This window comes from Muscardinus avellanarius (assembly GCF_963383645.1).
Source record: "Muscardinus avellanarius genome assembly, chromosome: 17".
NCBI lineage: Eukaryota > Metazoa > Chordata > Mammalia > Rodentia > Gliridae > Muscardinus > Muscardinus avellanarius.
In genome coordinates, this window is record NC_137803.1 from 26,461,956 (window position 1) to 26,475,795 (window position 13,840).

General features: G+C 40.8%; 1 protein-coding gene across 1 annotated transcript in view; it reads left to right on the top strand.

Moving 5' to 3' along the window:
• The window catches only part of DYM (dymeclin), a gene marked incomplete at its 3' end in the record, with an annotated part of 378,817 nt that overhangs the window by 305,999 nt on the left and 58,978 nt on the right, over positions 1-13,840 (top strand). The window contains exon 16 of the mRNA XM_080714686.1: positions 12,228-12,344. Within this exon, the coding sequence (XP_080570812.1) occupies positions 12,228-12,344 (117 nt within the window). The remainder of the gene's footprint in view (positions 1-12,227; positions 12,345-13,840) is intronic.

Consider the following 13,840-nt stretch of genomic DNA (forward strand, 5'->3'; position numbering starts at 1 on the left):
CAATGCCCAACACTCAACCATGAGACATAAAAGAGAAATTTTAAAATCATATTGCCAAAAGACAACAGAACCCAATTTAGCGATGATTCAGATACTAGAACAATCAGACAGGGACTTTATGATTAATTCAGTTAAAGGCTCTAGTGCAAAGATAAACAGTGTGAACCTCCAGTCAGATCCAACCTGTCTTAAGACTTTTCTTCGTACAGCCTGTGGACAAAGAATGTCATTTGCATTTTTAAGGGGGTGTTTAAAAAAGAATATACACTAGAGTCTATTACAATCCACAGAGCCTTTTTTTTTTTTTTTTTTTGAGGTTCTGGGGATGGAACCCAGGGGCATTCGACCTCTACACCACCTCCTGCCCTATTTTTTATTCTTTATTTTGAACCAGGGTCTCACTGAGTTGCAAAGAGCCTCACTAAGTAGCTGAGGCTGTCCGCAAACCACGATCCTCCCATCCCAGGCTCCCAAATGCTGGGATTACAAGCATGCGCCACCACGCCCGGCTTCCACAGAGCTTTAAGTATGTGCTACTTGGTCCTTTTGTCAGGTGTGACAATTTTATTCCTCACCTCAGGATCACCAGCGCCCTTGACTTCCATGGCAGGAAAGAATTTCAGCATATACCAGTCAGAGACAAAGAGTAAGGTTTTTTTAGGAAAGTGGGGATACACGTTCAAGGGAGAATGTGGGCCATCTCCAGAGGAGAGAGAGTGATTTTGGCATCTCACACGTCTTGTTTTATAGGAGACCCCGTGAGGGGGTAAGTAGGGGCACACAGCAGGAATGGAGGTCTGGACTTCGTCAGAATCCTCAGGTTCCAGGCATCAGTGGCTGGTGGCTGGCTGGCACCTGAGTTTGAACTTCCTTATAGGTCCTGGTTTACTAAGCCTCCTAGGAATCTCAGGTGGGGAGAGAGGCCTTTATGATTAAGGGTGAGGCCTACTGAGGATTTTCTGCTTAAGAAAGAAGCAGGTTCTGAAGGATAAAGATAAAGATTATAAAATTTCTAGATTTTAAAACTGTAATTCTTGATTTCTTTCTCTTTTTTTTTTTTGGTGGTACTGGGGTTCCTGGAAGCCCTTCTACCTCCGGGCTACACTCCCAGACCTATTTTATATTTTTGAAACAGGGTCTCTTACGCCAGCGCGGCTGGCTTCGAACCTGCGCGATCCTCCTGTCTCTGCCTCCCAAGCGCGGGGATTACAAGTGTGCGCCACCACGCCCGGCCTCTTGATTTCTTTCTAATCTGGCTCCTTTTTTACCTTTTTTCCCCCCTGTCTCACCTCACTTTATAGAAAAAAATTGTCAGCCCCCAACCTAGTAGGATAGTTGACAACATGTGTGGACAGAAGTATAAACACCTCTCTGTGCTGTCAGGGAGATGGAAAATAGAAGAAAAAATTAAATAAGAATGCTAGAATCAAAAATCAGGGTATGATGAAGAACTGCCATAAGTGGCTCATTACTTGGCTTGGGTAGAACCAAGAGGGAAAAAGAGCAATGATTTTAAATGTAAGTTGGTAGAAATTGTGCAAACAAACACAATGATAAAAATGTGAATAATGAAAACAGAGCCAGGCATGGTAGTCCACAGCCGTAATCCCAGCAACTTGGGAGGTGGAGGCAGGAGGATCACAAGTTTGGGGTCGCCTGAGCAACTTATTGAGACCCTGTCTCAAGATAAAAAATAAAAGGGCTAGGGATACAAATCCGGGGTAAAGTGCCACCGAGTGCAATCCCCAGTACCAGGGAGCAAAAACTGAGAATGGAACATCCAAGAGCTGAAGGACAGTGTTAGGGACCAACATACAGACACCGGAGCCCCAGGGAACCAACATACAGACACCGGAGCCCCAGGGAACCAACATACAGACACCGGAGCCCCAGGGAACCAACATACAGACACCGGAATCCCAGGAACCAACATACAGACACCGGAGCCCCAGGGAACCAACATACAGACACCGGAGTCCCAGAAAACCAACATACAGACACCGGAGTCCCAGGGAACCAACATACAGACACCGGAGTCCCAGAAAACCAACATACAGACACCGGAGTCCCAGGGAACCAACATACAGACACCGGAGCCCCAGGGAACCAACATACAGACACCGGAGTCCCAGAAAACCAACATACAGACACCGGAGCCCCAGGGAACCAACATACAGACACCGGAGTCCCAGGAACCAACATGCAGACACCAGAGCCCCAGGGAACCAACATACTAACCCATTTTCCCCTAACTTCTGCATATTAGGGAGAGCATCTGATTTCTTATTTTTTGTGGCTGACTAATCTCACTAACATTCTCCAGTCCCATTCATTTCAATGTAAATGATGTAATTGTGGGGCTGGGATGTAGCTCAGTGGCAAAGCGCTTGCCTGGCGAGTGCACTGCCCTGGGTTCGATCCCCATTCCAAAAAGACCCAAAAAAATGTAATTGTGTTTTTTATGGCTGAGTAAAATTCCATTGTGTACATAGCCCACAGTTTTGTAATCCATTCATCTGTTGATGGACATCTTGTCTGGTTCCATAGTTTGGCTGTGGTGAATTGTGCAGTTATGCACAGAGATACGCATGCATTCGTTTCGTAGTTTGATTTCCATTATTTTGGGTAGATACCCAGAAGTTGCATTGCTGGATCATATGAAAAATTTTCCTCTCTTCTTCTGAGGATTCTCCATACTGTTTTCCAAAGTGGTTGCACTAATTTGCAATCCCACCAACAATGTTTTAGAGTTCCCACTTCTCCACATCCTTGCCAGCATTTGTTGTTGTTTGTGTTTTGAATGATTACCATTCTAGTTGGAGTTAGGTGAAATCTCAGGGTAGTTTTGATTTGCATCTCTCTGATTGCAATGATGTTGAGCATTTTTTCATGCATTTATTGGCCATTTGAATTTCTTCTTTTTTTTTTTTTTTTGGTGGTACTGGGGTTTCTGGAAGCCCTTCTATCTCCGGGCTACACTCCCAGACCTATTTTTACATTTTTATTTGGAAACAGGGTCTCCTAAGCCAGCGCGCGTGGCTAGCTTCGAACCTGCGCAATCCTCCTGTCTCTGCCTCCCAAGCGCGGGGATTACAAGCGTGCGCCACCACGCCCGGCATTCTTTTGTGAAGTGTCTATTTAGTTCCCTTGCCCATTTTTTGAATGTGTTGTTTTTTTAGTACTGAGTTTCTTGAGTTATTAGATGTTGATTGAGTTATTATATATTAGTCCTCTATCAGAGGAATAGATAGCAAAAATCTCCCATTCTGTTGGCTCTCATTTAAAGTACTTAGTAGTTTCTTTTGCTGTACTGAAGCTCTTCAGTTTCATGCAATGCCACGTACTGATTCGCCTTTTAATTTGTTGTGCCTTTGGGGTCTTGTTGAGAAAGTTTTTGTCTGTGCCTATGTGTTGCAGTGTTGGACTTATGCCCTCTTCAAGGAGCCTCAAGGTCTCTGGTCTAATTTCCAAGACTTTGCTCCATCTTGAATTGACTCTTGTGCAGAGTGAGAAAGTAGGGTAAATTTCCATTTTTCTGCATATGGTTAACCAGTTTTGTCAACACCATTTGTTGAACAGGCTATCTTTTTTCCAGTGTATGTTTTTGGCCCCTTTGTCAAAAATCAATTGGCTTTAAGTATGTAGATTTGTTTCTGGGTCTTCTATTCTGCTCCATTGGTCTATGTATCTGTTTTTGTGCCAGTACCATGCTGTTTTTATTACAGTGGCTTTGTAGTATAGTTTAAAGTCAGGTATTGTGATCCCTCCTGCATAGTTTTTGTTGCTGAGAATGACTTTGGCTATTCTGGGGTTTTGTTGTTCCAAATGAATTTAAGAACTGATTTTTCTATGTCTGTCAGGAATGACCTTGGTAATTTAATGGGCATTGCATTGAATCTGTAGATCACTTTTGGAAGTATGGCCATTTTGATGATATTTATTCTGCCTATCAATGAACATAGAGGTCTTTTGAGTGAGTTTGTTGGGTCTTCTAAGTATGGTATTATGTTATCTGCAAATAGTGAAAGTTTTCGTTCTTTTCCTATTTGTACTCCTTTGATTTCCTTTTCTTGTCTTATTGCTCTGGCTAAAGTATCAATATTATATTGGAAAGAAGTGATAATGGACATCCTTGTCTTGTTCCTGTTTTTAGGGGAAATTCTCGAAGATTTTCCCATTTAATATGATGTTGGCTGTGGGCCTATTTTAGATTGCCTTTATGATTTTGAGATTTGTTCCTTTTATTCTGATTCTCTGCAGTGGTTTTAGCATAAATGATGTTGGATTTTGTCAAAAGCTTTTTCAGCATCTATTGAAGTGATCATATAATTTTTGTCTTTGGCTCTGTTTATGTGATGAATTACATGATTTGATTTTCATATGTTGAACCAGCCTTGCCTCCTTGAGATGAACCCTACTTGGCCATGGTGTATGATTTTCCTGATGTGATTTTGAATGCGTGTTGCTAGTATTTTGTTTAGCAGTTTTGCATCCACGTTCATCAATGATAGAGGCCTGTAGATTTCCCTCCTTGAGATGTCTTTATTGGTTTGGGTATTAATGTGATGTTGGCTTCATAGAATGTATTTTGGAGAGTCCAGTTTCTTTCTGTTTTACAAAATAGATAGAGGAGTATTGGGATTAGCTCTTCCATAAAGGTTTTTAAAATTCGTTTGGGAAACCACCTGATCCTGAGCTTTTTCTTGATGGGAAATAGATTGCTGCTTCAATCTCTTTCATTGCTATTGGTTGGTTTAAATTTTCTATATCTTCTTTTCTTTTTTTTTTTGGTGGTGGTACTGGGGTTCCTGGAAGCCCTTTTACCTCCAGGCTACAATCCCAGACCTATTTTTTTATATTTTGGAAACAGGGTCTCTTAAGCCAGCATGGCTGGCTACGAACATGCGCAATCCTCCTGTCTCTGCCTTCCAAGTGCAGGGATTACAAGCGTGCGCCACCATGCCTGGCTAAATTTTCTATATCTTCTAGACTCAGTTTAGGCAGGTTGTATTTATCTAGAAAGTTGTCAATTTCTTTCATATTTTTCATTTTTTTGGAGTAATAATTGGCTTTCTAAAAAGGAAACCATCAAGTTTTTTCTGTACGTGGCTGGATAGTAAATATTTTAGGCTCTCAGAACTAAACAATCTTAGTCACAACTACTTAACTCTGTTGTTGTAGTTTAGTAGCAGACATAAGCTGCATGTATACAAATGTGTATGGCTCCATTCTAGTAAAACTTTATTTACAAAAACAAGCTGGCCAAAGCTATAGGTTGTTCATGGACACAAGTGTAGAAATCTTCCAACAAAAGCTTAGCAAATTGAATCTGGCTATATATCAAAGAAATATATCATGATCAATTGGCATCTATTCCAGGAATGAAGAATGGTTCAATGTTAGAAAACGAGACATAATTCATAACATTAGCAGACTAATAAAGAAAAACCATATATGTCTCAATACATGCATAAAACCCCGCATTTTTCATGATACAAAAAAAATTCTACAAACCAAATATTGAATATTACCTCAATCTAGTACTAAGTTTAATTTTTCTGAAAATAATGAAGCTCATTTATATTTCCTTAAAGAGAAGAGTTATGCATAAACTCGAATAAAAATCAAAGAGGTTTTAGTTGACCCTCAGCAATGTATTAAGCTAGTGGTGATTTTGTTGGTTTTAACCTGCAGGCTTTTCTGGAATTTACTTTTGATAGATTTTACTTGCCAGCCTATCTGATTTGGGTAAGATGATCTTTGGCACAAAATTCAGTTCTTAGAAATCTCTCACCTAAAAGCAGTATAAAACCAGGAAATAGAATTCCAATAAAGAAAAGCTATTGCTTGATAAACTTGCTGTGCTGGTATCAGCATGCAGGGTTGCATGGTTAACAGACTGCTTTCACATGCTTTGCCATTATTGATTTCGACGCCATACATGCAGCAACTTTGTCACTTGGTAAATGAATGTACTAAAATACAACCAAGTTGGGCACGGCAGCGCATGCTTGTAATCCCAGTACTTGGGAGGCTAAGACAGGAGGATTGCAGGTTCAAAGCCAGCCTCGCCAACTTAGTGAGGACCTCTGCCACCACATGAGATCCTGTTTCAAAATAAAATATGTGTTTTTAAAAAAACAGGGCTGGAGGCATAGCTCAGAGGTAGACTGCCCCAGAGTTCAATCCCCAGTACCAAAAAAAAAAAAAAAGATAAAATACAATGAATCATGATAGTAGTGGATATTTTGTGATCAACTATTATAACTGTTATGTATAAAATAATTTCCACTTTGCAGACAATAACTTATTTAATTATCAGAACAGCCTCCTGAGGCAAGGGACTGGATTTTCTCCTTGTTCACAGATCAGGACACTGAGGAATAAAGGAGTTGAATAACTTTGCAAGCCTCAAGAGTGAGCCAGGTTTAATCCCGGCGGCCAGACGCTGAGTTCTCAGCCACTGCGTGATGCTCGCCCTAGAAGTTAAGGCCACACAAGTTCCACCGCTAGAAAGTCTCCACGCCACGGCCCAATCCTAGGCTTTCTCACTTTGAATATTTCTTAGTCTACTCTATTTGGTATCTAACCTATTAGTCATACATGTTTGATCTGTGTCTTATCTTCCCAGTCACATTGCATCTTTCTTGAAAACAGAAAATATCTTTCTCCCTTAAAAATCCTCTGGAGATCTCTTCTACTGAGTAGATGATCCATACATACATTGATTAACACCAAAAAAAACTTGAGGGAAAAACAAAACAAGCCAACAAAAAATACATATGTATTTTACTTTCTAAAACATGCTTATGCAGGCGTGGTGGCGCACGCTTGTAATCCCCGCTCTTGGGAGGCTGAGACAGGAGGATCGCACAGGTTCGAAGGCAGCGTCAGCTACTGAGTGAGGCTCTCAGCAACTTAGTGAGACCCTGTTTTCAAATAAAGTATAAAATAGGTCTGGGAGTATAGCCCGGAGGTAGAAAGCCCCCTGGGTTCTACCCCCAGTACCACCAAAAATTTAAAAAAAAAAATAATAAACATGCTTATTGTCATCTTTAACAATTAAAAAAAATTAGTTCTCTACTTTTGACTCTCAGGAGAGTGGCCATTTAGCAAGAAAAACACTTGTCTAGGTAGTATATATTGGTCCTTTTTACCCTCATTTGCCCCAGAAAAAAGCTCCTCATTGCCATAAACCTATGAGGCAATGATCATTGGGTGGTTTTATGAACAGGAGGTTCAGTGTGTTCTGATACATAGTGAAGAGTACACCTGATCAACCGCAACTTGACATTGGGCAGTCAGGGTCCAAAGCCAGTAGCATAAAGGGGTTTACATGCTGTCTTAGACTTCATGAGTTGCAGACAAATATGGTAGGTGAAAGAAAGTGTAAAATACACACTGTGGAAAAGTACCTTTCTTTCAAAGGTTGCCTTTAAGCCGGGCGTGGTGGCACACGCTTGTAATCCCCGCGCTTGGGAGCATGAGACAGGAGGATCAAAGCCAGCCTCAGCTACTTAGGTGAGGCTCTCAGCAACGTAGTGAGACCCTGTCTCCAAATAAAATATAGAATAGGTCTGGGAGCATAGCCCAGAGGTAGAAAGTCTCTGGGTTCCACCCCCAGTATACCAAAAAAAATTTTTTTTAATTTAAAAAAAAATAAAAGGCTGCCTTTACGTCATACTAATGAAGCATTCATTTCTATTTTAACTAAAAGTTTTATTTTAAATTTTTTCTGAGCCAGGTGTAGAGGCACACACTTGTAATCCCAGTACTTTGGAGACTGAGACTGGAGGATTGCAGGTTCACAGCCAGCGTTAGCTACTTAGTGAGGCCCTGTTTCCAAATAAAGTATAAAATAGGTCTGTGAGTATAGCCCAGAGGTAGAAAAACCCCTGGGTTCCACCCCTTGTACCACCAAAAAAATAAGTAAATAAATAAAAACTGAGGTTGGTGCACACCTGTACTCCCAGCTACTGAGTAAGGCAGGAGAACTGCAAGTGTGAGTCCAGATTGGATGATTTAGCAAGACCCTGTCTCAAAATGAAAAAATAAAGCAAGGGTAGCTATGTAGCTCAGAGAGTACTATCCCTGGGTTCAGTCTCCTGTACTTGGGAAAACAATAATTTAATAAAAAATTTTAATTAAAAATCCTGTCTGCTCTGGCATTGTGGCTCATTCCTGTAATCCCAGTACTTGGAAGGCTGAGACAGGAGGATTACAGGTTCAAGACCAGCCTCAGTGATTTAGTAAGGCTGGATCGTGACCATCCTCCTCCAAAGTGAATGGAGGCCCACACCCCAGCAGATGTGCCAGCAATCAGGAGAAGCAGGGGCAGGACATGTTAGAGCTGTGTTTGTTCATCTAGAAATAAAGGGAGTTTGTTCTACTGATTGTATTGGCACTGACAACGGGCCAGGATCAGCTACAGAACCCCAGGTGTCCTGAGGGAAGAGCTCGGAGGAGACCTGGCCTGGCACTGCCATGCTCTTCCCTCATGGCCTATTATAATACTGTGTTCCTGTTACAGTGTTTAGATCCAGCTAAACAAACCTTCAGAAACCATTGTATTGCCCCCATTGAAGGCACCACAGTAACATCAGTACAACATGACAAAAGATACTGGGGAGCATTATCCTGAAACAGGTGCTATGTTACGTGCTAGAAATTGTGATTAATCCAGTCATATCTCACCAGGAAGAAGGGCTGTCTACACAGTGGGTTTAGATCCACTGTAAGAAACAGCATATCTCACTCTGAGTGTAAAGATCTCTGGCTAGGTACCAGGACGAGTATTTCACCAGCGTCCCAGCTACTCTTGGTGTTCGGCCATATTTGAGAACTACTCTTTGTCTACGTGATCCACTGCTGTAAACGTCATCAATAGCAAAAAGTGTCAGCTTTTAGTAAATACTAGAAAGAAAACTATTGTGTTTTCACTCATTTTTTCTTCTTAGAATGCATTTTTAATAGATATGTTCCTACTCTTTTAACTTTTTTTTTTTTTTTTTGCCAAAAAGAACTTTTGTGCATACCTATTAGGTCAAACCATATAAAGTTGCCAACATTCGACCATTATTTTTACCAACAAGAATGGTAATAAATATGGTTAACCAATGTTTTTCTCAGAAAAAAAAATGTTATGTTTAAAACAATGTTTATGTCTACACATGTTTCTGTTTAGGATATGGGGCACATGTCTGTAATCCCAGCTACTTGGGAGGCTGAAACGAGAGGATCTCAAGCTTGAATCCAGCCTGGGCAAAGTAGCAAGACCATGCCTCAAAAACATTAATATAAGAAAAACAAAATCTTTGATGATATTTACACAAAAAGAAGGCTTTTTTTTTTTTGCATCTGTGTTGCTTTTTTTTTTTTTTCTTTTGGTGGGGGGATTAGGGGTTAAACCCAGGAGCATTCTGGTACTGATCTACATCCCCTCGTCCTTTTTATTTTTTATTTTTAACAGAGTCTTACAAATACCTGCAGTCCTCCTGTTTCTGCCTCCCAAGTACTAGGATTATGGGCATGTACCACCACACTCAATTTGCATAATTTTAAATGAGATTCTTTTCTGGGTTTTTTTGTTTTGTGTTTTTTTGTTTGTTTGTTTGTTTGTTTGTTTGTTTGTTTGTTTGTTTTTTGGTACTGAGGTTGGAACCCAGGGGCAGTCTTCCTCTGAGATACATTCCCAGCCTTAATTTTCTTTTTTTTTTTCTTTCTTTTTTTTTTTTTTTTTTGTTGTTCTTTATTTTTAAACAGGGCCTTATTAAGTAGCTGAGGCTCACTGCAAACCTGCAATCCTCCTGTTTCAGCCTCCTAGGTACTGGGATTACAAGTGTGTCACCATACCCAGCTTAAATAAGATTCCAATGGAACTATTGTAATAAGTCTCCTATTTGTGATATTTTTTTCCTCAAAGACTTATTCACGGTATTATAAAACCTAATTTGTAGCCAGGCATGATGGTGCACAATTGTAATCCTAGTACTTGGGAGGCTGAGACAGGAGGATCAGGGTTCAAAGCCAACCTGGGCAACTTAGTGAAGCTCTCAGAAAATTAGTGCGATTCTGTTTCCAAATTAGAAATAAAATCAGGCTGGGAGTATAGCTTGGAAGTAGAATACCTCTGGGTTCAAACAAAAAACATTTAATTGTGTACCTACTATATCTAAACAGTGTGTACAAAATTTCAATCCCTGAATCCCAAAAGGAGCTTAAAATCTGATTTGGGAAAAATAAGGCCCATAGGTACATACTTTAAAACCAACCTGATGCTGGGTGTGGTAGCATACACTTGTGATCCCAGTACTTGGGAGGATGAGACAAAGATCGTAGGTTCAAAGCCAGCCTTGACAACTTAGGCTCTCAGCAACCTAGTGAGACCCTGTTTTCAAATAAGATATAAAATTGGGCATGAAGTTGTAGCTTGCAGGTAGAATGTCTCTTGGTTCAATCTTCAGTACCAAAAATAAAAATAAAACCAACCCATTGTGAACAAAATTAACAACTTGCAAAGAAGCTGGTGCCGAAAATTGCTTGGGATAAAGAAATGACTTCTGGGCCCAAAAGCAGCATAACCAGCTGCCAGCTACATTGTCTATGCTCGTTGCCTAACTTGTGAGACATGCCCTTTGTTGTGGGATGGACCCCCACAGAATGACATTACTTTCCGGATCAAATGCAGTTAGTTCAGTGGCATTTCTGTAATATGGGTGCTTCCCAAAGGAATAGTCAAGAACAGGCAAAGTACTGTGCTCTTCATAATTAATTTTTAGGAGCATGAAAGAAAATATAATGTTTGCCAACAATTATCTGTAGCATGATGTGCTTTACCTATAACATAGAAAACGCATGAAAGGGAAATTTACTTTTAAAAGCCGGGCGCGGTGGCGCACGCTTGTAATCCCATCACTTGGGAGGCTGAGACAAGAGGATCGCGCAGGTTCGAAGCCAGTCTCAGCTCTTGAGTGAGGCTCTCAGCAACTTAGTGAGACCCTGTTTCCAAATAAAATATAAAATTGGTCTGGGAGTGTAGTCTAGAGGTAGAAGGCCCCTGGATTTCATCCCCAGTACCACAAAAAAAAAAAAAAAAAAAAAAAAATTAGGCCAGGCATGGCGTAACGTGTCTTGTATGTGATTCAGTACTTGGGAGGCTGAAACAAGAGAATCACAGGTGTGAAGCCTCAGCAACTTGGTGAGACTGAGTCAAAGTTAAAAATAAAGTAGGGGGAGGGCACCGAGCACAGTCTGAATGCATGCCGTTTTCAATATGACCCACTTAAAGATAAAAAAAATTAAAAGTAAATAAAAAATAAAGTAGGGCTGGAGATGTAGCTCAAAGGTAGACACTAATGTCCCTGTGTTCAACCCCTCGTACCAAAAGAAAAATTATATTTTTGTATGTAAAAATTATATTTCTAATACGAACACCTAAATGCAAGTCTCTTGAATAAAAAGTCAGAAGACTTCTTGACTTGTTAGCATTGTGGTTTTAAAAATAGTCTGCTAGAAAATAACGGCACGCTTGGTGGTAGTTGTTTTGCTTTTCGTTGTTTTGTTTTATTTGTGGTGTTGGCTGTTGCAGCTCGGGCCTCACACGTTCTAGACAAGCAGTCTACCACTAAGCTGTATCCCCAACCCTTCTCATAATCCTCAGCGCCAAGTATTTAGATGTCGTTTCCAGAATGCCACGGTGTTAGCATCTTGCTCCATAGTTCAGGCTGCGCTTTGACATGAGGCAAACATAATTATAGCTTGCTGTTGATTTTCTCTGCCAGTCAGGGATAAGGATGAGGTGGATAAATTAAATTCTTAGATAATCCCCCAAACATCATTTCAGCCATTAACTTAAAATGCCTTTCCTATTAAGCCTTTTTCTGAGACCTCCTGTTAAGCTTCAAACTGACAGGTTTTAAGATTTTGCTTTCTCTTCCCACCTTCTCCTGGGTGCTGCTCTCTGGATGAAATATAAATGCAAAGTGGGACAGCACAAGAAAGAGCAGAATTAACACCATGACTAATCCGTTCTGGACAGTCAGGGTCGGCTCTAATTTGGCCATCAAGCCCTATAATGAAAGAACTACGTCGAAGAGGGCAGGTGAAATAAAAGCTAGGTCATTTTAGAAGTGCACTTATTGTGGCTTGACTACCATGTAAGCAAAACATCTCCTGAAAATACATTTTCCTACAACTATTTGTTTAAAAAATCTCTCTCTACATTGCAGGTGATCACCTTCTTTAGCTCAAGGTTACTGCAGCAGGCTGGAGCTGAGCTGTCAGTGGAACGGGTCTTGGAGATCATTAAGCAAGGGGTGGTTGCACTGCCCAAAGACAGACTAAAGGTAAGATGCTAAAAGAACCTCCCTGAAACTTACTTCTGCTCCACTTGATGTCGATATCAGTGTCTGAGCAGGCTCTGTGCGAAATCCTACTGCTTACCCAGTCCTCATGATAGGCTAAGTATTGTCAATTCTACTACCTACTGATGCTCAGTACTGCGGTGAAGGTTTCTGAAGCTCTTCTAAAGAAAATAGGAAAAAAAAAAATGATAGCATCATGTATCCTATGAGTAACCACTGTATTTCCTATGAGTTATTTGTATACTCTTAACAAAGAGCTACCTTATTTTTTTAACCTGATGAAGCAAATTCAGTCTTAAAAGTATCATCAAGCCGGGCGTGGTGGCGCAGGCTTGTGATCCCAGCATTCGGGAGGCTGAGACCAGGGGATCGCAGTTCGCCGACAGCCTCAGCTACTTAGTGAGGCCCTCTGCAACTCAGTGAGAACCTGTTTCAAAATTAAAAAGACTAAAAAAAATATGGCTGGGGGTGTGTCTTGGAGGTAGAATGCCCCTGGGTTCCATCCCCAGAACTGCAAAAACAAACAAACAAAAGTATCACCAGCACGTCGCTGTTGTTAATAGGAAGGGGGTGGTGACAAAGGTGATAGTGACAGCGGTAGCTTATGTTTCCTACCGTCTACTCCGTGCCACACATGGTTCTCAGTGTCTCACACTCACCAGCTCATCTGTCTTTACAGTGGCCCTTTGAGGTATGTAGTGTTCTCATCTGAAAGTATCTGATGAGAAAACTAAAGGAGGGGAGGGTTAAGAAAGCTACCCAAAGCCATATAACCAGAACGTGGTAGAGCTGGGGGAGTCTGACCTCCACAGTCTGAATGGAAAGCCCGGCTTTATGATTGCTTCACTGCCTACTATCTGCCAGCAGTGTGGGTCTGGAAAGAAAGCATTTCACGGAAAAGGTAAGGGAAATACTGGATTTTAGGAAGACGTACACATTTGTGTTATGGATGTATTCCTGAAGCAATGTCATGACTTGAAATTTATACTTCAAAACTAATTTTCCCCTAAGAAAAATGTAAAGGGAATATTTGGGGTGGGGGTGAGTGTACAGTATTGTAACCATGTTACTTAACACTTCTTTTGAAGTTTGTCCTTCATTAGGGCTAATTCTGTGGAGTGCTTTCTGCTGAATTTAACAACACAGGCTATCATAGTGGGTGTTTGGCCTTCTTCGTGGGGTTTTATCACAACCAAATTCTGTCCATCGTTGCTGTTTGGGGCTTTATTTTGTAGCACCATCACTAGAACCGCTGCTTAATGAATGCTTCAGAGATATTTGTTGTAGAATATAAAAATATTCCATTGTAATAACAGAACCTTTGAAATAACAGTACATAACCATCCTGATCACTTACATTTCACTGTATCTAAACAGCAGTAAGACCCGCACAGCCCTGAGCAAAGATGGCAGGTACTTCTGCCGCTCAGTCACGTGTACTAATAGCAGAGAAGCAGATCACAAAATCACTGGTCACA